Source organism: Alternaria dauci, chromosome 3, assembly GCF_042100115.1.
Source record: "Alternaria dauci strain A2016 chromosome 3, whole genome shotgun sequence".
NCBI classification, from domain to species: domain Eukaryota; kingdom Fungi; phylum Ascomycota; class Dothideomycetes; order Pleosporales; family Pleosporaceae; genus Alternaria; species Alternaria dauci.
In genome coordinates, this window is record NC_091274.1 from 1521951 (window position 1) to 1549776 (window position 27826).

At 52.6% G+C, this 27826-nt stretch overlaps 10 protein-coding genes across 10 annotated transcripts; 6 read left to right on the plus strand and 4 right to left on the minus strand.

The window, feature by feature from the left end:
- Positions 1-821: 821 nt before the first annotated feature.
- On the plus strand, positions 822-1424 carry ACET3X_004159 (uncharacterized protein; the record flags this gene model as incomplete). The annotated part of the gene is made up of 3 exons (XM_069450333.1): positions 822-943; positions 1039-1310; positions 1360-1424. 3 exons carry the CDS (start codon positions 822-824, stop codon positions 1422-1424), a joined length of 459 nt encoding a protein of 152 aa, XP_069308137.1.
- Positions 1425-1452: 28 nt separating this feature from the next.
- Positions 1453-2477, minus strand: ACET3X_004160 (uncharacterized protein; the record flags this gene model as incomplete). The annotated part of the gene is made up of 2 exons (XM_069450334.1): positions 1453-2165; positions 2216-2477. 2 exons carry the CDS (start codon positions 2475-2477, stop codon positions 1453-1455), a joined length of 975 nt encoding a protein of 324 aa, XP_069308138.1.
- A 1015-nt stretch (positions 2478-3492) lies between these two features.
- Positions 3493-3786, plus strand: ACET3X_004161 (uncharacterized protein; the record flags this gene model as incomplete). The annotated part of the gene is made up of 2 exons (XM_069450335.1): positions 3493-3504; positions 3565-3786. 2 exons carry the CDS (start codon positions 3493-3495, stop codon positions 3784-3786), a joined length of 234 nt encoding a protein of 77 aa, XP_069308139.1.
- Positions 3787-5641: 1855 nt separating this feature from the next.
- ACET3X_004162 (uncharacterized protein) lies at positions 5642-12528 on the plus strand (the record flags this gene model as incomplete). The annotated part of the gene is made up of 3 exons (XM_069450336.1): positions 5642-6014; positions 6066-6337; positions 6391-12528. The coding sequence occupies 3 exons, from the start codon at positions 5642-5644 to the stop codon at positions 12526-12528; spliced, it is 6783 nt and encodes a 2260-aa protein (XP_069308140.1).
- A 789-nt stretch (positions 12529-13317) lies between these two features.
- Positions 13318-14481, minus strand: ACET3X_004163 (uncharacterized protein; the record flags this gene model as incomplete). Its single annotated transcript, XM_069450338.1, has 1 exon — positions 13318-14481. One exon carries the CDS (start codon positions 14479-14481, stop codon positions 13318-13320), a length of 1164 nt encoding a protein of 387 aa, XP_069308141.1.
- A 173-nt stretch (positions 14482-14654) lies between these two features.
- Positions 14655-15966, plus strand: ACET3X_004164 (uncharacterized protein). Its single transcript, XM_069450339.1, has one exon. It carries the CDS (start codon positions 14687-14689, stop codon positions 15779-15781), a length of 1095 nt encoding a protein of 364 aa, XP_069308142.1. The 5' UTR covers positions 14655-14686; the 3' UTR covers positions 15782-15966.
- Positions 15967-16907: 941 nt separating this feature from the next.
- On the plus strand, positions 16908-20787 carry ACET3X_004165 (uncharacterized protein; the record flags this gene model as incomplete). The annotated part of the gene is made up of 3 exons (XM_069450340.1): positions 16908-18003; positions 18053-18161; positions 18210-20787. The coding sequence occupies 3 exons, from the start codon at positions 16908-16910 to the stop codon at positions 20785-20787; spliced, it is 3783 nt and encodes a 1260-aa protein (XP_069308143.1).
- A 4229-nt stretch (positions 20788-25016) lies between these two features.
- On the minus strand, positions 25017-25635 carry ACET3X_004166 (uncharacterized protein; the record flags this gene model as incomplete). Its single annotated transcript, XM_069450341.1, has 2 exons — positions 25017-25524; positions 25589-25635. 2 exons carry the CDS (start codon positions 25633-25635, stop codon positions 25017-25019), a joined length of 555 nt encoding a protein of 184 aa, XP_069308144.1.
- Positions 25636-25995: 360 nt separating this feature from the next.
- Positions 25996-27048, plus strand: ACET3X_004167 (uncharacterized protein; the record flags this gene model as incomplete). Its single annotated transcript, XM_069450342.1, has 3 exons — positions 25996-26410; positions 26472-26518; positions 26569-27048. 3 exons carry the CDS (start codon positions 25996-25998, stop codon positions 27046-27048), a joined length of 942 nt encoding a protein of 313 aa, XP_069308145.1.
- A 43-nt stretch (positions 27049-27091) lies between these two features.
- On the minus strand, positions 27092-27814 carry ACET3X_004168 (uncharacterized protein; the record flags this gene model as incomplete). The annotated part of the gene is made up of 1 exon (XM_069450343.1): positions 27092-27814. The coding sequence occupies one exon, from the start codon at positions 27812-27814 to the stop codon at positions 27092-27094; it is 723 nt and encodes a 240-aa protein (XP_069308146.1).
- Positions 27815-27826: the final 12 nt, after the last annotated feature.

Sequence of the window (27826 nt, forward strand, 5' to 3'; positions counted from 1 at the left end):
TGAGACAGTCTCACCACCCCAACTACCGGGAGTCTGGAACTCGGAATTCAACCACGCTGCAAATAGTTCTTGGTCGGCAATACCCGTCTACACTGAGAGGATGTAAGACGCGTATTGATATCTAGGTGATGTGAATGGGAGGAGAGACAGAGACTGATGGTGGGGTCGCAGGACGTGGCTAGTTCAGAACCCAGAGTATAGGGGAAGGATAACTGGTTAACTGACTTCGATATTTCCGTGCAAGGCGTGGGCCGGGGACAGTTCGATGCGCGTTGCATATTGAATGCGAAAGAGAACCAAACATGCATATTGACCTTGACGGCAACGTTCCACATTGGTTCGGGTCCGGGAGTAGATTGATCGCCCATCTTGAGGCGGACATGACAGCAGAACCCAAAGCGCCGCGACGTTGCTGGGTCTCGCTTTTGTCCTCACCCGGTCGCGACGGCATTGTCTTCTGTCTCATGCAGTTTAATTAGCCCCATGGCATGTGGCCAATGGGTATCTCAAGTCGATTTCAGGAAGCTGCCGAGAGGTTGTGAGAGGCGGCAAACACTTGTCGTTGCGATGGTGATGGTGGTATGAGGGCGCGCTCAGGATATTGCGCACGGTTGGGTTAACTTCCTTACCTAGCGCGTCATCCAAACGGCTGTGGGTCTGCCGCCCGTACCTAGGTAGCCCGAGGTTTCCAAAGCACAACGACTGCATCAACGCTACAACGACGACGACAACAACAACAACAACAACAACACAGGGCCACGACTCGAGCGTTACTCTGTTATCAAGATCTTGCTGCCAATAGCGCATTCGTCATCAACACAATGGACCCCGACGCGCCCGTGGCCAATGAGCCTCAACCTTCCATCTTCCGTTGGATTGTAGGCTTCCTTATGGTGGGCGCATGCTGGGGACTTACGACGCCGTTCATGCGAAAAGCTGCCATGTAAGCTTGGGTTTCTACCACTTTCTGCTAACCTTTCCTTTGCTTCCGCAAGTCCAATACATGACCTGTCCAGCAAGCTAATACGCACATGCCAGGAACTACACTCCACCGCAGCGCCCTGCCCTCACAGACCCAAATAACTCGTGGCTCAAGAAGAAGGTACTCGGAGTACTATACGCAGTGATTGGCGTCTTAAGCCGACCAGCGTATGCGGTGCCGCTATTGTTGAACGTCACCGGCAGTGTATGGTTCTTTATATTGATTGGTAAAGCGGAGTTGAGCCTCACGGTGCCAATCACGAACTCGCTCGCTTTTCTGTTCACCGTGCTAGGGGAGTGGTGGGCAGAGAAGAAGGTCATCAGCAGGGGTACGTTGTCTCGCTGCCCCGTCATGGGACGAAAGCTAACAATGGAAAGACACATGGATAGGCATGGCCTTTGTACTTTGTGGTATCGCGTTGTGCGTCCAGAGCAAATCGTGAAACATCTATCAAGATTGCGACAGACCAGCTACCAGTCCTCGGCCAGTCTGTTGTTTGCCTCGGTCGTCGCCGCCTCTTCCTGAAACAGCTTCGAGAACCCCTGCTCGGGCGGTTGCAACCAATTCCTCTCGTCATACCTCTCGTCGCCCTCAATCACATGGAACGTATAGATATTCCGGCTCTTGTTGCTGGTGTTCTTTTCGCTCTTGTGCAGAATGTTGCCGTGGATGAGCACAAGTGTACCAGCCTTGACCTCGCCCATGTCGTACCTCTCCTCCTTCTCGACCATGTCGTAGTCCTTCTCGGGATTTGTCTCCTGCTTTATACTCTTTGGAAACTTGGCACCCTCATTGTCAATGAATCCAGTACCATTGCCCGTCCTGACAAATCTCTTCTCAATAGCAGCACGCTTATGACTCCCAGCAGCGAAGCTTAGGCACCCATTCTCCTGTGTCGCATCCTCGAGCGCATACCACCAGCCAACTGCGCTCGGCGGATCTGTGTACAAGAAGGTACTATCTTGGTGTGGAGGCACTGCACCGCCTATCTCAGGCTGCTTGCAGATGACCATAGACTGCAGGACACGAGGGTCGCGGAACCCGAGCGAGGACGCAATGGCGGCATTGCGGGCTGAGAGTGATATGGTGCGGAACGAAGGCGAGAGCTCGTGGAGGTAGTGGCCGATCTTGTTAATGGCGCGGTGTTTGGGCTTGGTCAAGGAGCCAGACTTGTCAAAGGCATCTGTTTGTGGGTCAGCACGCGTGCCATGGCTGCTTGATCGCATGACATACCCTCTTCGAAGAAGAAGCGTACCTTGTCGCCGGATTCCAGGAAGTAGCTGTCTCCAACGTGATCCGCGCCGTCGTCGCCGCCAGTCGAGAACTTGGTCATGGGATGGTCGTCGAGTGAGAAGTCGTTTAGCATCTTGTTTGTGTCTTCCAGCAACTGCTTGACCGTGTCTTGCGACAGCGCATCTGGTATCAGGAGATAACCATTCTCGTTGAAAAAGGTTAGCTGTTCGGGCGTGAGCCCTTCGGCGATGCGCACAGTCATATTGAGTGAAGCTGAGAGGGGCAGTACACGATGCTACGTAAAGCTCCCAGATGTCGATTATGTAGAAATGACTGTGATTCCGCGGTCGTGTCCAGGCCGTCAGGAAGCGTCGGAGATGGCCGTAGCGTGTGCTGCCTGCCCCGCGCTCCCGAGCGATCCTCGTCCACGACGCGTCGAGAAGTCAACCACCGCTGCCGTCCATCCTCACCCACGTCCCCACACCATCGACACCGACCACCACACACGGCAATCCGAGAACCTGGCCACAGGTCCTCCGACCTGCAGTGGCATGAAACGATAGTTCGTCGTGCTGACTCACCGGGCGCAGTGAAGACACACGGCTGTTGCATGACGTCAATACTACGCAACTTATACCCTGCGCTGGTGGCTCTGAACGTGGCCGTACGGTGTCAATTTCCCGAGAAGTAGGAGACGAGTTTATCGGACTGTAAGGAAATGATGTGTCGGATCATGTCACTCCAGAATAGCCCCCCTAGGCAGCGATGTGGCGCGCAATAACCTGCATCGTCTCCGCGCAACCATCACCCTTGCATGTGTGGCTCTTACAGCTCTACGCATCTTTGCTCTCCACGAGGAGGGAGACGACGACTCCGACACGCTGATGGCTGAAACGACACGTGGTGGCTCAGCGGGTTCCTGGCTGCGCGCACCCAGCCCTTTCACCCAGCTATGCACGACATAGGGCTGACGGGCCCTCGGACGCGTCCTCAAGCTCAAGAACAAATAACCCACCCCTATCCCTGGTCACCAAATACCTGGTCGTTCGAAACAATAGCGCTTCTGCCATATTAGCAGTCGTTTCTCCAAGGACTCTCTGTCTGTGGCAATCTGAGCGAACAGAACAATGTGGACACGACGAGCACATGTTGTTCGGATTTTATGGCATAGGCTGCCCGTTGCGCAGTACTGCACCACTGCCGTTATATGCGCATCTATCCAGCACCCTGTTTCTTTACATCTTGCTGAATCGGCCTGGAGGCAAGCGACTTACGGCATGCAACAACTGGTAAGTCACCCTCGTGACAGACACATGAATAAAGGGAGCACATCTGATGACGAAGATCAGCTAGCGTATCTGACGCGCCCTTACCGTTACTATAAACGCGACAAAGAACCTCGACTCGCACGATTTGCACGCCTGACTCCAACAGTTTACATCGAAACTATCAAAGAGCTCTTTGATTTTCCAACCAAACACTCCAGTCAATCATCGAGTTTCATGAAGATGTACCAACCAGGACCATATCAGCCCGTTCCATTCACGCTTACTTCTTTGCGTCAAAGCTAGAGGACGACGACCTTCAATCAAATTGCCTGTTACCAACCATCTCATTGAAGGCAGCGGCAGCTCTCACAACGCAACCGTCGACATGGGGGAATGCAAGCAGGTACAAGTATCCAAATTATTCTAACAGTCAAGGAACAGAGACAGGTCGTATCTGATCTCTCTATGCAATAGTAAAACTCGAAGTCTCGACTGCAGAAGCCTTCTCGGCTCCACCACAACCGGCTGCTATCCAATAAAAATTGTGCGCTTACAATGCGGCTCGAAAAATTCTGATCTTCGAGGGTGGGGTACATGACAACGTTGCGAGTACCGCGCTATGCAGCAACCTGTTCAAATGCATGCCTGAGCTCGAGAACCCCATGGATTCTGATATACAGACTCGACGCATACAATGATACTCTGGGTAGTCGTGGTTTGAGACATGCTGGAGGCTCCAGGCCGTGCACATAATCAAATGTGCGCTCCTAGACCTCGGCACAGTACTCTGTGACACCTCCTTGTTACAATCATCCTATGAGCCTCAAAACCACGATAGAAACTCGATGAGCTGCGACGCATGTCTGCTCATGTTCAAAACATCATTCCGGAGTGCTTACAGCGGCTGGGTATGTCACGTGGACACTCCGGGGCATTTTCCAATCACACATAAGCTGACAGCATGCGGGAGACCGGAGCTTCATCAGCCAAGCCAGGCGTACCGCAGCCAAGATCTCTGATACGAGACGCCCGGCATCGAACATACGAAGGGTTTAGGGCGAAGTGGTGCTGGCGTATACGAGCCGGCTGAGTGGGCGCGCAATATGCCAACTAAGAACTTTGAGTGACTGGACACCGTGTCAATCTGTATAGTTCGGTGCGCATTCTATGCGCGCAGTGATATGTTGTGGAACACGGGCGATACTTTCTACTAGATAACGCAGGATTTCGATGACCGAGCAGCCTATCATCGTAACCGGTGGCGTTAGCGAAAGCGCCAAGTCGCAAAGTCCTACCTCGAATGTCCCATGTCGATCACGGCGGGCGTAAGACTGCATGGCTTCAAGAACAGGACCTTGTAACCACTGGCTTATCGTTCCCTCCCAGTTTTCGGTCGCCCGGATACGGTTTTCGACCTCCCTTTTTATATTACGAACATAATTCGACTCCGAAAAATGCATGGACAGTTTTCATAGTTGACGATATCCTCACGCAATTTCTGGGATATCTAAACTCCATTCTTTAAGAATTTCATATCCGCACGGTTTAGTGTCCGAGCACTGGAGTACGCCTGAATGCGGGTAAAACGCCGTCTACACTAGTCTAGCCGTATATGGTATACTACTGCGTGGGTCTTCTTTTCTAGGCCTCCAAGTGTTGGTCTCTAGAGTGCTAACTATCGAATCACCACTGTTTGCGAGAGTGGCTCCTCTCACGGCGCCGGTAATTTGGGATATTTGGAGTGTAAAAGGGCCGTCTTCATGCGTGGCCTACTATGCCCTCTACGAAGTTGGACAAACTGGCCACTGAGGAGGACATGACCTTCCAAATGCACCTCCTACTCCGGATTCTAAGGCTTTTACGCTTGCATCGGGTCCGCATGGCGTGGGACCTGGCGCCGCTCGTCATCAGACTAGTTGGTAACAGTGTACAATTGCCTCAATCAACATCGATTCCACACGTTATGTGTAAAAAAAGATCAGTAACTACTTGCTCGCCCTTGCAATAAAGGCCCCGCATTCCCCAGCACTGTTGTATATCGGCCCCACGACCAATTCTACTATACCAGAGCAGTGAGGCACTTATGAACCTTCATGGCCTGACCTCGATCGAGATACTCATTACTATCTACTATCCAGACTAATAATACCTTTTCGAAATGGACGCCTTTATCGATTCTGAAGAGTTCCCTATGTCGTCCTCAAGTCCCAATAGGGTAGAACCTATTGCGATCGTGGGCTTTGGCTTCAAATTTCCCCAGGATATCACAAACGCTGAAAGCTTCTGGAAGCTATTAATAGAGCGTCGGTCTACCATGACCGAGATTCCCAAGAATCGATGGAATATCGATGGTTTCTACAAAGAGCATGGCCATCGTCCTGGTACCGTGAAGAATCGGGGTGGCCACTTTCTCGCGGATGATCCCGCCCGGTTCGACGCCCCTTTCTTCTCCATTCAGCCCGCGGAGGCGGAGTGTATGGACCCTCAACAGCGCCTTTTGCTTGAGACAAGCTATCATGCTCTCGAAAACGGTATATCACTTTCTACTTACTACTATGACAAGCGCTAACCGTTGCTCGTAGCCGGTATTCCCATGCAAGCAGCCATGGGTACCAGGACTTCTGTTCACGTTGGCTGTCTACTCCAGGAGTACAGTCAGATCTCTCAGCGTGATGCCCAGATGCCCGGTGACTACCGCATCGTCGGATCCAGTGGCTTGGCTATGCTGGCCAATCGACTGAGTTGGTTCTACGACTTCAGCGGCCCAAGTATGACGGTTGATACGGCTTGCTCAGGCGGGCTCGTCGCTTTCCACCTAGCATGTCAGGAACTCTCAGCTGGGAGTGTAGACATGGTATGTCGATTTTCTACTTCCTTCGCGGTACCTCGACTGACCGACGGTTATAGTCACTCGTTTGTGGCAACAATTTGTGCCTACTTCCAGATTCGACAGCTCTCCTGAGTAGCCTCAACATGATGTCCAAAGATAGTGTATGTTATTCGTTCGATGAGCGCGCATCGGGCTACGCTCGAGGTGAGGGCTTTGGTGTTCTCATTCTCAAGCGACTCTCTACGGCCATAGCGGATGGAGACACCATCCGGGGTGTCGTGCGATCAACTGGTTGCGGTCAAGATGGAAACACTCCCAGCATCACATCGCCCAGCCAATCCGCTCAAGAACGACTCATTCGTGAGACGTATGCACGGGCAGGTCTTGATCTTGGTCACACTCGCTATTTCGAGGCGCATGGCACCGGTACACCAGTGGGAGATCCCTGCGAAGCTGCAGCTATCAGCAATGTATTCTCCTGTCGGACGCCCGAAGACCCGATCTTCGTGGGTGCCCTCAAAAGCAACATGGGTCATCCTGAAGGCGCTAGTGGAATTGCGGGTGTCATCAAGACGCTTCTTGTATTAGAGAAGGGCATCATTCCTCCGAATGTATATCCTGAGCGTATCAACCCGGCTGTTGCGGCAGCTGGTCCCAACTTGAAGTTTCCGTTAGTACCGGCAACCTGGCCGACGAGTGGCATTCGACGCGCCAGTGTGAACTCATTCGGTTACGGAGGTACGAACGCCCACGTCGTTCTGGACGATGCGCTGAGCTTTCTTCGTGATCATGGCTTGTCTGGTCGACACTGCACTGAATTGCTTCACGCAAGTGAAGAAGCAACCAAACCAGCTACCTACGATGCCTTGGCGATCAATGGCGAGGATGGCAACTATAGTACGGGTACCAGCGCATGTTCGGATTTCTTTGCAGACAATACGCCACCTGATTCAATAGATGACCATGAAACTGCCCCAAAGCTGTTCGTACTATCCGCGTTCGACGAGCGTGCCACTCAGCGATCCATCTCCACCTTCGAAAAGTGGATGCGTAATCATGCAGACGATGAGAACGATCACCAACTTCTCAACGATGTAGCGTACACCTTGGCTGAGAAGCGGACATCATTTCCATGGAAGTCTGTTTGTGTCGCTTTGCCAAATTCGCTGTCGCAACTCTCCTGGTCTGCCCCTACGCGAGCCAGACAGCGAGTAAATCTGTGTTTCGTCTTCACCGGTCAAGGTGCACAGTGGCACGGAATGGGGCGCGAACTCATGATCTACCCGCCTTTCCGCGATGCCATGCTTAAAGCAGATCGATACTTCAAATCACTTGGCAGTGCATGGTCCCTTATCGACGAATTATACCTCACGTCGAAAGAAGATTCGGTCATCCATCAACCAGAGCTCAGTCAGCCTATCTGCACCGCTCTACAGATGGCCATTCATGACTTGTTGAACTCTTGGAGAGTCTGCGCTTCGATATCTGTGGGCCACTCTTCAGGTGAGATCGCTGCCGCATATGCCAGCCGTGCAATCTCACAAGAGTCTGCTTGGATGATTGCTTATTTTCGAGGACTAGCGGTTGCCATCGCTCAAACTCTCAACCCTTCTCCGGGCGCTATGATAGCTGTTCAGGCCCCCTTGGAAGCTTGGAAACATATTATGGACAAGCAGAATGCAGAATATCCGACCAATCTCATCGCCATCGCCTGCTACAACAGCCCAATGAGCTTCACACTTTCGGGTTCGCATAGCATGATTCATCAGCTGGTTATCGCTCTCAAGCAAGCGAATATCGAACTTCATATTCTCAAGATTGACGTTGCTTATCATTCACATTACATGAAGCCAGTTGCTGGAGTTTATGAGAAGCTTCTTCGAACGATCGAGCCTGGTGAACAAGTCGAGGCTCAACCGTCCTTTGTCTCGACCGTCACTGGGAAGAATGTTCAGCAACTGAATGTGCTACAAACTTCCGAATATTGGCAGCAAAATCTCGCTGGATCAGTAAAGTTCTCAGCTGCCTTGCAGAGTATATGCGCGCGACAAGACGCGTCAACTTTGTTCTTTGTCGAGATTGGCCCTCACTCCGTTCTACGTTCGCCGCTAGGTGATATACTCAAAGAAAACGGAAGGGATGTTGCGATCGACTACAGCTCTGTGTTACGTCGTGACCGCGCCGCCGACATTACAGCTCTGGAATGTGCAGGGAAGCTCCACACAATCGGCGCAAGCATCGATATAACTGAAGTTAACAAGGAGAGTGACAAAAGTCCCATGTTCCTACCCTCACTCCCGTGTTATCAATTTGAAGACAAGAAAAAATATTGGCTCGAAGGCCGAACGAGCATTCAGTACCGTCAAACACAGTTCGTGCATCATGAGCTTCTTGGCTCGCGCACACCCGACTGGAACGAGCACGAAGCACGTTGGACAAACCGTATCCTTCTAGACCAATCCCCGTACCTTCATGATCATCAGATCAACGGTCTTTGCCTCATGCCTGCTGCGGGAATGCTTACGATGGCCATCGAAGCTACGCGCCAGTACTATGGTCATCGAGCCGAAAATGTGTCAGGCTACAAGCTCAAAGACGTCACATTCACTAAAGCCATGACACTTTCGGCAGACGCTCGTGGTACCGAGATACAGCTCACATTGCGGCCAGCGGCAGTCGAATCACGTGATGTGCAGCCAGGTAGCTTATGGAACCAGTTCTCCCTCTTCGTACACGAAGATGGCGGATGGCACCTTTGCTGTAAAGGATATGTTGCGATCGAATACGATGATCGTCGTGAGAGTTCTGGAGAGCTTGCCGAATCCGCGACGGCAATGGAAGAGAAGAAACAGGCGTTCCTTGCAGCTTCGCAGGAATGCCGTATTGCTATCGATAGTGCTGACATCTACGGTGCTTTCGGTCAAGCTGGTCTCACGTACGGTCCAACGTTCAAGGGAATGCGCAATGTCAAATGGGATCAGCGCAACCAGGCTACAGGTACGATTGGCCTCCGGGATTGGCAGAGGCATGCGAAATTCAGCTACAGCGACCCGCATTTTATTCATCCGGCTGCATTGGACACTATTCTCCAAACGACATTTCCAGCCTACTCAATATACGCTAAAGACTCATCAGCTACCACAGTGCCGACGGGCTTCAGCAATGCCTGGTTCTCTGTAAAGTTGATGCGCGATCCATCCGACCCGCAGGATGTGGTCGTGCATGCGAAGGTTGCTGGACGTGGTTTCCGCAACAAGCTCTTCTCCATCACTGCAGCGTTTGCCAATACCCAGGAACTTTGCTTCTACGGCGATTTAGAGACTTCTACCATCGGCCGCAACAGCCCATCGACCGACAAAGAAGAAGTGCCTCGGAGCTTGTACCGAATTGACTGGCAGCCGGCCGAGTTCCATCGTCTCACGCCTGTGTCACCTCAGCCGGTGTTGTCCAAATCCTGTATTCACATTATCTATGACGACTTAGAGCCATCGCAGTCAGAGTTGATGCAAGCACTTCGACGAACAATGTCAGCGCAAGATGACTTCGGCGTATCTCTAGTCACATGGAGCTCTATCTCCCAACATGGGCTCGACAAGGCTACCTGCGTGTTTCTCCCTGGCCTGGACGGAAACTTACTTCGACGCATGCAAGAAGACGAGCTCGCAAACATCAGGAGTCTTCTGTTGAAAGCTAATACTCTCATATGGACCACATTCCAACACCAAACCATTGACCAAAGCCCTACGGAAGGTCTGGTCTCGGGATTGGTACGTACGCTGGCAACCGAATCTGAGGACTACCGGCTCGTGAGCATTAGCCTTAATCCTGAGACTGGGCTTGACACTCTTGCTACCAACATCACCAAAGTTGCTACCGCGCTATTGGAAACGCAAGCTGACCCAGAAGACGAGTACTGTGAGATAGATGGCCGTCTGTGCACTCCGCGTGTGGTTGACGACGCGGAGCTTACCGTCCAAGCGCTATCCGCTAAAGCTACTGCGGTTTCCATTACCAAGCCTTGGAGCGAACTTGACAGCCCGAAGCTGACCATTGGTGCCGCAGGCATCCTCAAAACACTGCATTATGAGCAAACTTCTATCCGAATGGATGAGCTTGCGTCAGATGACGTTGTCATTCAGGTCAAGGCAGTCGGTCTCAATACGCGGGACGCCCTGGTAGCCCTTGGTCAGGTTCACGATGAAACGTTTGGAAGTGAGATTGCTGGAGTTGTGGTAAACACTGGATCATCGCATGACGCAGACTTTCAAATTGGCGATCGCGTCTTCGGCGTCACACGAGGTGGAGTCGCGCAACTTGCTCGCTGTAAAGCTTCACAACTACAGAGAGTCCCAGACAGGATGAGCTTTTGCGAGGCCGCAGCCTATCCCGTGGCTTTCTGCACTGCCTATTATGTTTTGACACAATATTGTGGCATGAATAGCGGCGACTCAATCCTGGTTCACGACGCTGCTAGTGTGTTGGGTCAAGCTATTATTAAAATCGCCGCTGTTCACGGGTATACAAGGATCTTTGCAACAGTAAACTCGGCTGACGGAGCTTGTTTCCTGGAAAACTCTCTACGCGTACCGAAATCCAACATATTCTCGACCGACAGCCTCGATTTTCAACACGGTATCAGTCGTATGACGAACGGTGAAGGCGTCGCGGTTGTAGTGGGCTCTGAAGACCATTTACAAGATTCTTGGCCGTGTATCGCTCCCTTTGGACGTTTTGTTGGAGTTGGGGAGAAGGATGTTTTCCACTCCACCGCCAATGGCTCAAAGGAAATTGTGCTTCCACCTACGACGAAAAACATCGCTTTCGTCAGCGTCGGTTTCCAAGACTTAGCCGAGAGCCACATGTTCAAGGATATCTTCAAGCGTGTATTAATGCTTATAGAAGATGACCGGGTCACCATGGCTCTACCTCCGACCGTGTTCAAGCAGAGCGAGATTGAGACTGCTTTCCGGCGGCTTACAGACGTGGAGGTGGTTGAAAAGGTAGTAATCGAGATGGATAGTGATGAGGTTGTTGCGATGGAACCTGCCCAGAACTCCACGAAGCCCCTTTTCCGCCCAGATGCCAGCTACCTTATCGCTGGTGCGTTTGGGGGTATAGGTCAGAGCATTGCTAGGTGGATGGTACAGCATGGAGCTAAGCATCTCATCTTACCATCGCGATCACCAGTTGAGGGCACTGGATCAGAGCGTGATCACTTCGTACAGGAACTGAAGACCCAAGGCGCAGCGGTATATGCTCCGGTGTGCGACATCGCCGATCACGATCAGCTTAGAAAGATGCTTGTGTCCTCTTCTCATCTCCCGGCAGTCAAGGGATGCATCCAAGCAGCAATGGTAATGCGAGATTCGTCCTTTGCGAAGATGACGACCGAACAGTGGCACCAGTCGCTCGCGCCCAAGGTAGACGGCTCCTGGAACCTACACAAACTCCTTCCGCCTGGTCTCGATTTCTTCATCATGATGTCATCCTCGACTGGCATTATGGGCTCATTTGGTCAATCGAACTACACCGTCGGAAACACATACCAAGACACACTAGCAGCACATCGAATGCGCCACGGCCAGCGTGCTCACTCTCTCGCGCTCAGCATGGTCACAGGCGTCGGCTACGTTGCCCAGAACGACCAAGTACAAGCTCTACTCCGCGTACGTGGCATGCTAGAGGAAGTGCCCATGGAAGACATCTACAACCTTCTCCGGTTCTGCTGCGACCCGGATCGAGTTGACAATAGCACGGTCGGTTCTCAGATCATCACACCCTTGACTCTGCCGGCTGATCTTCGCGCAATGGGTATCGTTGCACCTCTCGGAAGTACGCGGCCGATCTACCACTACCTGGACACACTCCCTTCACGATTCTCCTCCGACACCGCGTCCGCCGAAGCCAAAAACCGCCCTTCGTACAAGCTTTCCGAAGCTACTTCGCTAGTTCAAGCTACGGATATCGTGGTGGAAGCTATACAAACTCAGTTATCCAGTCTTCTCGTCGTTAGCAAAGATGACATTGACTCTCAAAGAGCAATCTATCGGTACGGCGTAGACTCTTTGGTAGCGGTGGAGATGCGCAATTGGTTTTCAAAGGCTATCGGAGCGGATGTTGGGACTGCGGACATTATGAGCGATATTAGTATCTGGTTGTTGGCGGTCAAGGTTGCGGGGAAGAGTAAGTTTGTTAGGGATGAGCTGAAGGAGTAGGACTGTGCACAAGAAGCAGAGCTGTCCGATACGGGGTTGACCACGTTCAAACAAGAACATGAATAGTCTTTGTTTTTCCTCGAGAAGACGAGTCATGTGACCAGATTTCGAATATAAAAAAAGAACTAAATAGCCTGCTCGATTCTGCATGTTGAAATTATAGTAGATGATTATAGAGCTTCGTGGAATCTGCTTCAGCGGCTATGAAGTTAGAAACTTAATTAGCCGTCTCTATGGACACTGATCTCCCCCCGTGAATTACGTGCGAACATTTGCGGACTTAAAGAAAAATGCGCAAAAGGTTGATTCGGCAAAGTAGACTGCAAAAGTCGGTAGATTGACTGTGTAGAGGAGGTTATGTATTGCAAAGACGACGAGGGTTGCGCGATCAATTTCACAGCACGAGCCGTCAGACTATATGCAAGCGGCATCGTTGCAGATTAACGTGAACTAGTCATCATGGCAGTCACTCGAAATTCCATGCGCGTGCCATGCTGTCGCGTAGACAAAGGACCCGCTGTCAGTGTCCTCGAGACCACTCGGGACATGATATTATGCTGGAGATCAAACTCAGGTCAGCTCTGCTTTACCACTCAAAAGACGATGTCAAGAGAAGAAGGCACGGTAAAATACTTGGTAGCGGTGTGCAATGAGTACACGGGTGACAAGGTCTGTTGTCAAAAGTCGAGTGCACATCGTTCGTCTTTGGGATAAAAGGTCGCAAGTCTGTGACTTTGGTGATGCATATTGTGGCATGCTGATTACCTCTTGTAGTCATGGTCTACTACGCTATCGCAACAGCGCTTCTTGCTCTTCTTTGGAGATACCAAAGAGGTACAGCACATCCATCATGCTCTTTGAGTTGAGGCGAGCAGGAGCTTGCATCTGCACCTTTGGCTTTGCGTGGAAGGCAACGCCCAGACCAGCGATACCCATCATGGGAAGGTCGTTTGCGCCGTCACCGACGCATACAACTTGGTCGAGAAGGATGTCTTCTTTTTCGGCAATTTCGAGGACGTGTTGGCGTTTCTTCTGGGCATGGACGATCTCGCCAGTCAGTTCGCCAGTAAGCGTGGCTCCGTCATCAGAAACAACGAGATGGTTGGCAAAGGCATAGTCGAGGCCAAGTTGCTGCCCCATCCAGCCCGTCAGCGGGGTGAAGCCTCCACTGAGAACGGCAGTCTTGAAGCCCAGTCGCTTCAGGGCGGTGATGAGCTCTCTGACGCCCTCGTTCAGTGTGATGCGCGGCTTCAACGTCTCGAAGACACTGCTGGGCACGCCCTTGAGCAGCTTGCATCGTGCGCGCAGGCTGGCCTCAAAGTCCAGTTCGCCGTTCATGGCGGCAGCGGTAATGGCTGATACCTCCTTCTCGACACCAATCAGCGAGGCGATTTCGTCAATGACCTCCTGCTGTATCAGGGTGCTGTCCATGTCGAACACAGCCAGCCTCTTGTACCGACGGTGGACCGTGTCTGCCTGGAAGACGCATTCGGTGTTCCATTTGCGCTCGAAGCGCGATATAGCCTCATGCCTCCGCAGTGTCTCGAGCGCAATGGGCGAAGCGCTGGGCAAGGGAAACGTGACCTCGGCTACCCTGCAGAGTTTGCTGGCTTCGAGCCTCCTGCTTGTGATGGTGTCCTGTTCCAAACCGGGGATGGTGGCGGCGAGGGTGGCGCAGAAATCGGTGAGACAGCTCTGGCTGATGTAGCTTCCGTAGAGGTTGTCGAGAGCGTTAGGCCCAGGTGTGGGCGGCTCGAGCGGGTAGTCAGCGAGGTCCTCGGTAGGCACGACGCCATCTTTTAACGACTCGAGCGAGGCGGATGGGATGGGGTCGTTGGGAGTGCGTGGCGACAGGTCTGCATGCTGGAACAGGTTTGGCGTGTCGGCCTTGTAGAAGAGCGTGGCGACGAGGTGCGTGGCCGCGACATCGAGGGCGGGGGGCTTGGTTGTCATGATGCCAAGAGTCGCGAACAGGATGGGGGGTGTTGCATGCGGCTGGAAATTTACACAGGCGGTAGACTAACTTAGCGCCTCCTATAGTGGTGCGGTAAGCAGTCTTACACCCCACAGCAACATGAGAACATAAGAGGCTTACCACACCCCACCCCTCACTCCGTACAGTAGTAGTACTCGCTCCACACACCTTCAAGACACAGCCATGGACGACTACAAGCCACAGAAGCCAAACATTGTCCAATCTCCCCCCATCGACATCACCATCCCCTATGATGCAGCCTGGGTCAAGGACAAGGTCATACTCATCACCGGAGGAGCGAGTGGCTTCGGCGCGGGCTTCGTACGGCAATGGGTGGCGGGCGGTGCAACAGTCATTGTGGGAGACATCAACGTGCAAAAGGGAGATGCCCTGTGTCGTGACATCAACAAGGACAGCAAGAATGGCGGCTCGGCCCACTTTGTACACTGCGACGTGACAGACTGGCAGTCGCAGGTCAACCTCTTCAAGGAAGCAGTCAGCAAGAGCCCGCATGGAGGAATTGACTGCGTCGTCGCAAATGCCGGCATAGCAGGCCGCGACGTCCTACAAGAAGGTGCCAACCTTGATGCGCCCGAGCCACCTCCGCCCGCCTTCAAAATCATGGACGTGAACCTTACCGGTGTGCTCTACACTACTCACCTTGCCTGTTTCTGGCTCCCCAAGAACCCAGGTTCTTCACCCTGCAGCTTGAACTCGGAGCCTTCGACCGGATCCCCCCGCGACCGCCATATACTATTGCTAGGCTCCATCGCCTCTCTTGCACCCATTGCGATACAGCCCCAGTACTGTGCTGCAAAGCATGCAGTCCTCGGTCTCTTCAGGAGCCTGAGGGTTACTAGCGGCCTTCAAGGCATACGTGTGAATCTTCTTTGTCCGTATTTCATCGACACGCCCATTGTCACGGCTGGTGCGCGCTTCATACTTGCAGGAGGCGCGCTGGGCAAGGTCGAAGATGTAGTCGATGCAGGTACTCGCTTTGTTGCTGATTCGCGCATACTTGGTAGGGCCCTTGTTGTTGGTCCCAAGATGCACGTCCGTCAAAAAGGTAATGGCGAGTGGGAGCTCGTCACTCGTGGCGCTCCAGACAGTATCGAGACGGCAGTTTTCGAGCCTTACGCCGATGATTGGGAAGATCAGGACCAATGGAACCGTACCTTTGTCAAGATTTTGAACATGGTTCAGGCTGGAAGAGGCTGGGCTGGATGGGCCCAGGACATTGTCAAAGCATCGCTGTACAGTCTGGGACTCGGGCGATGATGCCTCATCGGGCAGCCTGGCAGTCTACGGCTACGTCCAAGACACTGCTACTGTTACGGCTCGAATCGCCTTTGCTAAACTGATGGTCGACATGTATATATTACTCAGAAGCACCGGCATACTCAGTCTTTCATGTGTACCGCTACGAATATACCACCGGGGTTATAGTCAGGCACTATCGTCGTATCTCAACGATCTGAACGAACAATTTCTCTCAAAATGAGAGAATTCGCAAGTAAAAGGATGCACTATCGTCGTAAGACACCACGATGCGTTGGCTTCGCCAGCAACAGACACCTTCTGACGCTAGAACTATTGTGCAATAGTGGCCAACCCATGGACGGATGCCAAACCCGTTCGCCACTAACTGCATTGGATCAGATCCTCAACCGAAAGTGTTTGCAGATCGACAACCGGCTGCTTCTAGAGGTCGACTATAACGCATTCGGACACCTTTGTATGACTTTGGATGGCGAGGCGGATGAATCGGAACGCTACACACTTGGGCTTGCATCGTAGTGTCGCTATCGCTATGCAGCATGGGCTGTATGCATCGCAGCTGGAATGCTCTCGACACACGCACATTGCGGAGATGGTCAGGGTTGTGCTATTCACCGTGCTCTCGCGAATCTGGTGTACTCAGCGGCATGCGACGAGCGCCCGCATTGGACAATGCCATGTTCCAGAATATGGTATTCGAATCCCTGTCGCCCAACCTCGGCAAACGCGTCGCCCAAGGAACGCCTAGGCACAATTTCCAGGTCGTTGAATTAACCAGACCAAGTTAAATCCCGTAGCAAGGCCCGTAGGCTACGCATGATGTCATGCCGCGCTCTACCTGCTGTCCACCGGTTGGCCCTGATCGCCCGCTACACCGAGTCAACGCCATTCGCGCGTGTGGCCTTTCGCCTTTTACGCGCGCCCGTTGTCCACATCCAGACAGATTTGCCAACAGCTTTGTTGGCGCATGTAGGCGAACCAAGGGCCGCGCGAGTCCCTTCAGGCCTAGGCGTCGCTCTTTCTGCGCTGTCACCATCATCGCTCCGTCACTGCCGCAAACACGAACCCATCACTGGGATCCAGATCGGCTGACCCGCCGGACGCCGAACCTCTTCGCATAGCACCCATGGCGGGCCCTACTCTTAGTCCCAAGGACGAGGGCATCGTCTCGCCCATTGGTATGATCATCGAAGAGCCGGCCTTTCCGAACATTCCTGGCCAAGAGCCCACCACACCCACGCCCACTCAAGACACTTCGACCGCAGACATGGCTCAGAAAGATGGCGCATCGTCACCAGATCGTTCGACCGGAGCACCACAAGACGCTGCTGGGTCGACATCCAACACATCCACGTCGACGTCGCGTCCCGCCCAACAAAGATGGGCAACCGAGCGACCAAAGCCCTCTGTGAGGCACACGCTACTAGGAAGAACGCAGCAACCCCGCGAGGCAAGACCAGCAGCCCCCGAGAGAGCAGCGACAATCACCTTCGACCCCGATTCCGACTCCTCCGACTCTTCCGACGATGAGAACAAATATCCCCACAAGAGCCTCGGCCATGCCGGCAACCTCACCAAGCAAGCGACACGCAAATCACGCGAAAGCCGGTCCGGGCCCTTTTCCCGCCTAAAAATCTCCAACGAACACTTCCACACAAAGTGCAGGGTTTCAAGAGCAGATGGCCGTCTCAAGCTGAGCATACTGGAGAAGAATTTCGGCAGTGGCTACATTGCAAAAGCCCTAGGTACAGCTTTCAAGAAGCATGGCAACGATCAGGACCAAGGACCTGCGAGTTATGACGAGGTCGGAGCCACCAAGATCAAGCCAGAAGATGACGAGATGGAACATGACCCCTCAAGAAGAATCAAGCTCAATATTGTCATCATCATCATTGGGTCACGCGGTGACATTCAGCCCTTTATTCGCATAGGCAAAATTCTCAAGGAAGACTATGGGCACCGTGTTCGTCTGGCTACACACCCAGCGTTTAAGGACTTCGTGGAGAAGGATTCGGGTTTGGAGTTCTTCTCCGTTGGTGGCAACCCAGCCGAGCTGATGGCCTTCATGGTCAAGAACCCTGGTTTGATTCCGAATATCGATACTATCAAGGACGGCGAGATTGGCCGACGAAGGAGCCAGATGTACGAGATGTTCCAAGGCATGTGGCGTGCTTGCATCAATGCGACCGACGATGAAACCGACAAAACGAACGCCAAGATGAGTAAGTTGTATGGTACAGCCTGCGCTACATTCTAGCTAACATGTCACAGTGGGCGACAAGGCACCATTCGTCGCTGATGCTATTATTGCAAATCCGCCAAGCTTCGCCCCAACTCACATCGCCGAGAAGCTCGGTATACCGCTACACATGATGTTCACGTAAGTTCCTGTCACCTGAAATCTCAATCCAGTGCTAAAATACCAAAGCTTCCCTTACACACCCACAACCCAGTTCCCTCATCCACTTGCAAACATCAAGGCCAGTAATGTCGAAGCGACCTACAGTAATTTCATGTCATACCCACTCGTCGAGACGATGATGTGGCAAGGGCTTGGTGATCTCATCAACCGATTTCGTACCCAGGTCTTGCATCTCGAGGTAGTTAGCAGGATATGGGCGCCAGGTCAACTCTATCGGCTCAAAGTACCCTATACATACATGTGGTCACCAGCTCTCATCCCGAAGCCCAAGGATTGGGGCCCAGAGATTGACATCTCTGGTTTTGTCTTCCTTGATCTAGCTTCGTCATTTACACCACCAGATGAGCTGAAGAAGTTTCTGGACGACGGACCTCCTCCAGTCTATATTGGATTTGGCTCCATCGTCGTAGACGATCCAGATCAGTTCACAAACCTCATATTTGAAGCTGTAAAATCTGTCGGCTGCCGTGCCCTTGTTTCCAAAGGCTGGGGCGGATTTGGCTCCAACGCTGACTGTCCGGAAAATGTCTTCATGCTGGACAACACACCCCACGACTGGCTTTTCCCGAAATGCGCTGCTGTGGTGCATCACGGAGGCGCCGGAACAACCGCCATCGGTCTCAAGTGCGCTATACCTACAATGATTGTGCCCTTCTTCGGCGACCAGCCGTTCTGGGGTGCAATGGTCAGCAAGGCAAAGGCCGGAGCTCACGATTGTATACCGTACAAAAAGCTTAGCGCTGAACGACTAGCAGAGGGCATCAAGCAATGTCTCACTGACGAAGCTAAAGTGAATGTGAAGAAGATTGCCGAGAGCATCGAGAAGGAAGGAGATGGTGCGCTTAATGCCGTACGCTCATTCCATAGATCACTGCCTCTCCATGGACAAGGCAGCATGCGTTGCGACTTCCTCGACAACCGCGCTGCGGCGTGGAAGATCAAGAACACGGATATCAAGCTCTCTGTGCTCGCAGCTGAGATACTTGTCGAGAAGAGGAAGCTCAAATGGGGCGATCTGCGACTTATTCGACACTACGAATGGAATGACTTTGGCGGTCCAGGAGAGCCTATCACGGGTGTTTGGGGCAGCCTAATGACATCTCTTTCCGATGCTGCTGCAGGCGTAGGTGGTATGCCTGTAGAGATGGGGAAGAGCATCAGGAAACGGGAGAAGCTAAGAGAGAAGAAGCACAGACATCAACAGCGTCACGAGCAGAAAAAGGCTGCACTAGCGAAGGCGAACGTAGACACGCCAAATGGAGCTGAGATTACGAATCAGAAGCAGGACAGCCAGCATACAGATCGACCACAGGCGAGTCGCAACGAATCAACACTGTCTAAAATCACAGAACCAGACGAAGAATTGGCTGCAGAGCTCAGCCGCGAAGCCGTGTTCGGCTTCAGGAAAACAGGGCACGCTATCGCCAAATTACCCATGAACCTGACGCTTGCTATCACTCAGGGCTTCCACAATGCTCCACGCTTGTACGGGGACGAAACAGTGCGCCGTCCACCACGAGTGACTGGCTTCCACTCTGGCACACGTGCTGGTCGCGACGAGCTTGTTTTTGGCGTCATGGATGGCGTTTCGGGTCTTGTCACCCAGCCTTACAATGGCGCGAAGAAGGACGGGGTCATGGGCGCAGTTCGAGGCGTCGGCTTCGGCATTGGCGGCTTCGTACTCAAGGATATCGCAGCTCTTTTTGGCCCTTTGGCATACACGATGAAGGGGCTTGACGCAGAATACATGAAGCGGTACCAACCCACTAGTTATTTACGCCGTGCCCGCATTGCTGAAGGACAAAAAGAGCTGGCGATGCTGGAATCGAAAGCTCAGGTCCCGGTCATACCAGAAGCTCAACGAGGGGCCAATAGAACATCTGAGAAGAAGGAATCTGTGGAAGAGAACGTGACCATCCGCTGGAAGGCTCTACAGAAGACGATTGCGGAAGAGAAGAAGCAGCACAAAAACGGCATCATTGGGTCGCTTACAGGTCGAGGTGACCATAAAGAAGGTCAAGGAGTCGGGCGTAAGAGCACAGAAGTCGCTAGGAAAGATGGGAGGCGATCATACTCAAAAGGAAGACCAAATAGCCACACGCTCAACGGCAAGCCAGACAGAGTCCGTTCAGAGGACCAGGCCAAAGTCATGGACCCTGGAAAGGCACGAAGAAGTGTAGATGGTAATGCGAGAGGTGGGGGCATGCACAGGATGAGCACTGCTCCTACTACCTCGCTAGAGCATGGGGAGCACGTCGAAAGAGAGGAACTCCAGCTTCCATCCAAACACCAGGCGACTGGTGATGCTGTGCTACAGGGCAACAATTCTCACTCGCTTGACGCGGCCCTTTTGGATGACAATGTGAAGAACAAGTCAGATCCTGAGCTTGCTAGCCCAATTGACAAGGCTAACAACTTGTTACCTGCAGATCCAAAGGGCGCATTGGATGTTCCGCATCGTCCTTCCGCAGATGGGTCCGAGGAAACTAGGATCGGTATTGATCCCACCGACTGGGCAGTTGTAGAACAGAAGACTGGAGCGCTGAACTTGGGCGATGAGCCGCCTAGGGCGGTTGGTGTATAAGACCAGAAGCCTTTGCATGGCACTGTACATAGTGCGGCGTTGTTGGTCTCTGTCATGGAGTGCTATAGACTCATCACTCTTGTCTCCTTTCTTGTTAGATCAGTTAGTCTTACACTAGAGGTTGTGATAATCGAGATACCCACATTATCATACACGAAGCACCATTCCAATTCCCCATCTCCTTCTACACATCCGCCTTGTCCTACTTCTCATCTTTGCTTACGAACGGTCGTAATCTCCCTTCGTAACTCGCATGCGCGGTTGTAGGACATCTAATAAAACTGAGGTCGAAATGGAAAAAGAGGAAGAAGTCGTGCATACTCCTTCTTTGATGGTGAAAAGTATGAATGGATTTCTGTATGTGCGTTTAGGCACATAGGAGGAAAGTTGATGAGGCTTCGGAGTTAGCGTACTTCGGGTTTCATGCATTCGGGCAACGGCTCGGGTGTTGTAAGTGTGATTTTGTGGGGCCAGGGCGCTATTCCCGGAGAGAGGCCGTGTATCTACCATCCTCTGACACAGCCCCTACCCAAACTCTCGCAATCTTCTTCCTCTTATCCTCACTTTGATTTGATGGATTGCAACAAGCTCAACTGTCGACACTTGCCGCCAATAATACCCCGAGTGGCCAACCTTAACAATGGCAACCACAGCTCCTTCTTCGGGCACACACAAAAGACCCACCTTCTCGTGCATACGATGTGCTGAACGAAAAGGCAAGTCGTGTTTCTGTACACGCCGTATGTGAAACATGTGCTGACATTGTACACCTCTATCTAGTCAAATGCGATCGGCAGAAACCATGTAGTGCTTGCGTCAAGCATAGTATTGACTGCGTCTTCAATCCAATGCTACAAACGAAGAAGAGGAAAACGCGCGTCAAAGTTAAGGTACTAACTGATCGCCTACGACAGTATGAAGTTTTACTTCAAGAGCGAGGGATTGACGTCGGAAGGCTTCCAGGCTGGTCAAATAATGGATCGCAGCACATGACGCACACTGTGTCCGATCAACACGTGCAGCATGTCGTTCAATTGCAAACGCCTTTATCCCTCGAGTCTGAACCGTCTCCATACGTCCTCCAGACACCGACTGTTCAGGGCCAGGCATCTTTCAAGTTTGTCGAGAACACTCTATGGAACAGAGTGGTTGAAGAGGTTAGTGCGAAGATCCGACAAAACTTATTCCAGTGTCTGTTTAGTCGTCCAAACAGTAACAAATGTCTAGTCGCTTGATCCGGAGAACGACTTGGAAGGCTCAAGTGACATTAGTGAAGAACAAGCGACGTCCGATCACTTGGGATTTGCTCTCATCAGACATACTCATCCCAGCGGCAGGCCTCGCCATCCGTCAATCGACCGCATACATCAACTTTGGGAGACCTTTGTCAGTAATGTTGATCCATTGACAAAAGTGGTGCATGTTCCTAGTCTGAGGCCAGTGGTTGAAAAAGCTGCCAATAGCCCTGAGACCATACCACGGGCACTCGAAGCACTCATGTTTGCTATATATGGCTCCGCTGTAATGTCTTTGGGCCGAATCGAGTGCGAGCAACAGTTTGCCGAGTCCCGTGATCGTCTGCTGTCTCAATTTATCTCAGCGACAGAAACAGCATTATCGCGAGCAAAAGTGATGGAGACTACCAGCATAGTTGTTCTCCAGGCTTTAGTCATACACCTCATTACAGTCCGCGAAATCTACACGCCACGCGCCAACTGGACGCTTACTGGCGCAGCTGTCCGCATCGCTCAAGGCATGGGTCTAGAGCGCGACGGAAAGTATCTGGGATTATCTCCGTTCGAAACTGAGATCCGCCGGCGTGTTTGGTATCAGTTGAAAACCCATGATTCTCGGACTACGGAGTTGTGTGGTCTTTCGAAATACCGAGATCTTGATGTCGGTCCTCACCGAGCTGAATGGCCGATCAATGTCAACGATGATCAGTTGTACCCCAGTATGACTGAGCTACCCTCGGAATCCGATAGACTGACAGATGCTATTTTCATCGTTACAAGGTGTGAGATGGGAAAGTTTGCTGCCGCACGTATCGCGAACCTTCGACAAGAAGGAAAAGACCTTGGCTAGATGAACCTTGACCTTTCAGGACAGGACAGAAAGGACCGTGAGAGTAAGATCCAGGCCCTCCAAGAGGCCATCGAAACGAAACAGCTTCGCTACTGCGATCCCTCTCAGCCATTGGACCTTGTTACGATGCTGGTTGCTCGGTACGGTCTGAACGTAGCCCGGTTCTTGATGCATCATCCACGCAGCTGGGGCAGCATCGAGCAAACACCGCTTGATGAACGCTGGAAGATCTGGGAAGTTTGTCTCAAGCTTCTTGAACAACAAGTAATGTTGCAGACCAATCCCTTCATCAAGCGATTTGCGTGGAACGCGCCCTGGTATCGGCAATGGCACGCTTTCATTCACGTGCTAGATGTCCTCCGTGCTTATCCCGAAGTTACTGATGCTGATCGAGCTTGGAAACTCATCGGTGAAACCTACGATAACAATCCGGATATGATTGAGGATATGAAGAAACCCGTTCATGCTGCTATGGGCCATCTATGCTTGAAGGCATATGGCGATCGGGAGGCGCTACTTCGTTCAAGGAATGTAGTCACATTGTCAGTACCCGATTTCATAGCACGTCTACGTCACCAACGCGATTGCGCAAGACTGAGACGGCAGAAACGCGATGCGGATAGCAGTCGTGCTGCTACCTCTGCTGATGCAGCCAAAAGTAATGTGTGCCAGCCCAGCAGCAGTATCGTAGCTGATTGCTCTGATTTCTCATTGGATTTGACGTCCAATCTGACCGAAGCGTCATCTGAACTTCCTTATACTGTCTTTGATGGCACCAGTCCTTTTACGTTCTCCTACGGCTTTGACGACCCAGGTTTCAATATTATGGATATGAATGGCTTGGACACTTTCTTAGCTGCGGACTACGTTGTAGACGACATGGCATTGGATCCCATCGATTGGAGCAAGTTAGATGACTGGCTTGCTCACGGCACTTGACGCAGGTAGCCAGCTATGTGCGTACCATGAGTTTGGACTTGGCCTTCTGGTGAACCCAAACCAGTTTTCGGATTCAATCTCCAATCGAGAAATTTCGGGATAGTCTATGTTATCAATTCACTTTACCAATGTCGAAACTTGTCTATCGATGCTAGGATCTACATTGATGCACCGCAATATCTTCTTCAGTTGACCGGCTGTACAGTTGTTCACAATATCTAGTGTAGCGTGGTCACTTCGCCTACACCAAGCATGTGCTTGCGTTGTAAAATTTCGGGCGTCGCATAGGCATGTTTGAGATGGGTCGCTTGAAGTCATTACTGTCGTTCCGAACGTACATATTGGCAGTAGCCAATTGGGAAGCCATCAGCCGCTAGACCGTCCTCCCTGAAAAGCTCTGAGCATGTTGTAAATGGCCGCATCTTTCTTCTTCCATTCCTTGTCCTGATCTAAATCCCTTGAGGCGCCGAATTTATATGCTACCCCTTCATTCCTCTTACTGGCTTCTTGGTTCTTCATCTTGTCTCTAGACGGTGCTCCGTACCGTGTTGGCGTGAGGACATGGACCTCAAGGGCAGCGCTTTCTACATCGCGGATAAACTGTGCTATCATCCGTCAGCTACATCTGCATGTCGGGTCTGGTATGCAATGTACGCAAGAGGAAGGATGTTTTTACTCCATGGAATATCCAGCATCTCGGCTTCAATTCGCGCTTTGTCTCGCGCAATAAAGCGTTCCTGCGTCTCCCATGCTTTCAACGGACACGCAAGTTTGTCGGCCACGTTTGTCTTGGTGAGGTCGTCCAGAGATGGGGAATGTAAACGCTGTGTTACAGCGCGAGAGACAAGTTGTCGATACTGGACTTTCCTACTATCGTCTATTGCGCTTGGTTGCCTTGTCGAATAACTTTCAGGGTGGACATTCGAGAACTTGGAGGGAGGGAGGTTTTCTAGTGTGATTGCCATGATACAGTATATTAGAACAACGGCCAGGTCAGAGCATAGAGTTACGCGAGTACAATTAAGGGGACTCGAGTAGCTAATGTCGCAGCATAGTCGTTTGTACCACGATAGAAGTGGGCATACCATATGCTCACTATTGAATGTACAGTAGGTCCAGCAAACGTGCCTGTAGGCCCTTGCGCCTTCGCAGTCAGCGATGTTCTTACGCTCAACATATACACCCTTTGACACCCTCTTGATACCCTACAGACTCAGTCCATCAGCTAGTACCGCACCATACCAAATCATAGCCCCCAAGCCCACCAAGTTGGTCAAACTGCTGATACCGTGTAAGATGCCAAACTGCTTGTTCAAGGCCTGCATCTCCTCGCTATGTGGCCCAGCATCATAGCTCTTCTTCCCATCCCTCGTCTCCTGGTGTTTCCTCAGACCCATGACCTCGGTTGTCTTGGGCCCAATGTAGACCCAATTCAGCAGCGCCGTGAGGAACATGGTCGTGTGCAGCCAGGAACTCAGATCATCGGTTGCAGTCGGTGGCATGGGAGACGAAGAGAGGAATGGAAGCAGCGAGGGTGCACCACCACGGGGATAGGTGAGCAGCATTACGACGGGAGTGAGAGTTTGGAGCGTAAAGTATACAGGAAAGGTGTGCTTCTGAAGAGTGGAGAATTGGGGACGCGGGAGGACGCGGAAGGCTACAATGCCTGAGACGAAGGACTGGAAAAGGGTTGAGCCGAGGAGGGTGCCATAGCTATAGCTCTGTTAGCAGACGTGGTTGGGCTTGGGCTTGGGCTTGCGAGGTGCAGTCGTCGTACCTGAGCAGATGGTACGTCGCCGGATTCTTGAACGACGAGAACGACATGGTAGCGGTTACGTGTCGCAGTCGGTCTTGTTGTGGGGGGCTGGTCGTATGGTATCGACCAGAGGCAGATTGAGCGTGGAAGTGAGGAGCAAAGTCACAGTTCCAAGCGGGCGTCACAAGCAGCAGCCTCGGCAAATGATGATCTCACGACCTGTCTGACGACGCGTTGCGTCCCTGCATGCCACCCGCGAGCCATGCCATGTACAGCCTAGCACACGTACCCCACCAGAGATTTCGCGAGCCCACCCATCCATGGCGCATCATGGCGTTGTGCGACCATGACTTCCAGCTCGTCTCACACGAGTCTTGCAGCCGACGCCCGCCGTGTCCTTTTCGTCCACACTGAGGCCCGCCCCTAGAATGTTACTCCCTTCGCTCATAAGCCTCCGCCGCCCACGCAACGCGCCTCTCGAGCCGGAAGACATCCTTGGCTCCTCGCTTGGCGGCATCTTCACCGACGACACCCAGAACATGCACGGCGACGATGCAAACACCGTCATCTTGTATCGCAATGCCAAGTTTGGCGAGTTGGAGTTGAGGGTGGCCGATGTCAATGGCGAGGAGCAAAGACGAAAGTTTGCGCATTACCTGTGGAATGCTGGCATCATGATGGCAGAGCTGGTCAGTGGGCGGGTGGAAGGTGGAGACTTGAGCGCAAGTGGGAAGGGCCTGCTCCAAGATGAGGAGGGCTGGAGAGACGGCCAGTGGTGGACGGACACGGAAGAGGAGAAACAATGGAGTGTCGAGGGCGAGACGGTCTTGGAGTTGGGTGCAGGTGGGTTGGGCTGGAAAGATGGGTGAAGAGGAGAGTGTGCTGATGGAACATTTGCTCGCAGGCGTAGGGCTAGGCGGGATCCTTAGTACACTGGCAGGCGCGAAAGAGGTACGTCCACTGTCCGGACCGCCCGCATCCTTGGACTAACAGCTTGACAGGTGACCATCACCGACTACCCGGCCGCACCTATCCTCGATACCCTCAGAACCAACGTCGCGAACAACGTGCCAGCACTATTGAAGCCCAATGTGACTGTCCAAGGTCATCAATGGGGCTCTGCAAGTACCCCCTTTGAAACTTTGCACGCACATCACTACACGCGCATCCTCGCAGCCGATTGTCTCTGGATGCCATGGGAGCACGAGAGCCTCGCCCAGTCAATGCTACATTTCCTTTCCGACGAGCCATCCGCACGCATATACTGTATTGCGGGCTTCCACACGGGTCGCGCCAAAGTCGCACCCTTCTTCGAGGAGGTGGTGCCGGAGCAAGGACTCGAGGTAGAGGAGATATACGAAATGGATGTCGACGGACAGCGGCGGCCGTGGGCCAGCGAGCGCGATGGCGGTTTGGAGAACATGGGCGAACGGAAGAAGTGGCTCGTGTTCGCGCGGATACGGCGGGCTGCTCCGTCGTAGCAGTAGCAGCAATAATCTTTCCTCCCAGCTAAGAAGCGTGAAATCACGTCCGCTTGAAACAGAGCGTGACAACGCTGCTGCCCGTCTTGCCTCCAAAAGTAAAGCTGGGGTACTTTACTTTTCCCTCAAACTCAAACTCTCCGCCTGCAAACCAGCCCTTCAGCTCCTCCTCTGTCCAGTTACAGCTCGTTATGAGAAACCTGCCGCCCTTCTTCGTGAGGGGCTCGACCTTTTCCCTATACCCCTCGCAGATCCTGCGACCGTGAGCGTCTTCCTCTTGCGACAAGCATATCGCGTCAAACGTTCCCTTGTCCAGTACAACGTCGAAGCCAGAGCCCAGCCATGCGCCCGGTGGCTGCGACAAGATGTCCCACTCATGGAACGCAATGTCCTCGTACGAGGCACCCTTCACATCGCGGATTGACGTCGCAAGAGTAATGCTCTGCGCAGAGTAGTCGACTCCCACCATCTCGCCGTTCCACTCGTCGTCCCGCAGCGCAAACAGCAAATGTCCATTTCCTGTTCCCAGGTCGAGGAATCGTGCAGCTTTCTTGTCGTCCTCGGCGCTCTCCTTGTGTATGTGGCCTTCATCGCTGAGACGTTCAAGAAAAGACAACATGCGCTCCTCGGCACCCGCGTCGCTGAACCATATCGTTCCCTCGTCGTCGGCGTTTGCGGCAAAGTTTTGGCGCTCCGTGTTGTAGGCCGCGTCCCAGTAGGACTTGGTTCCCAGTTCGCTGGGATCGAGGTGCGTAGGCGCAGTCATGGAGTGGCTATG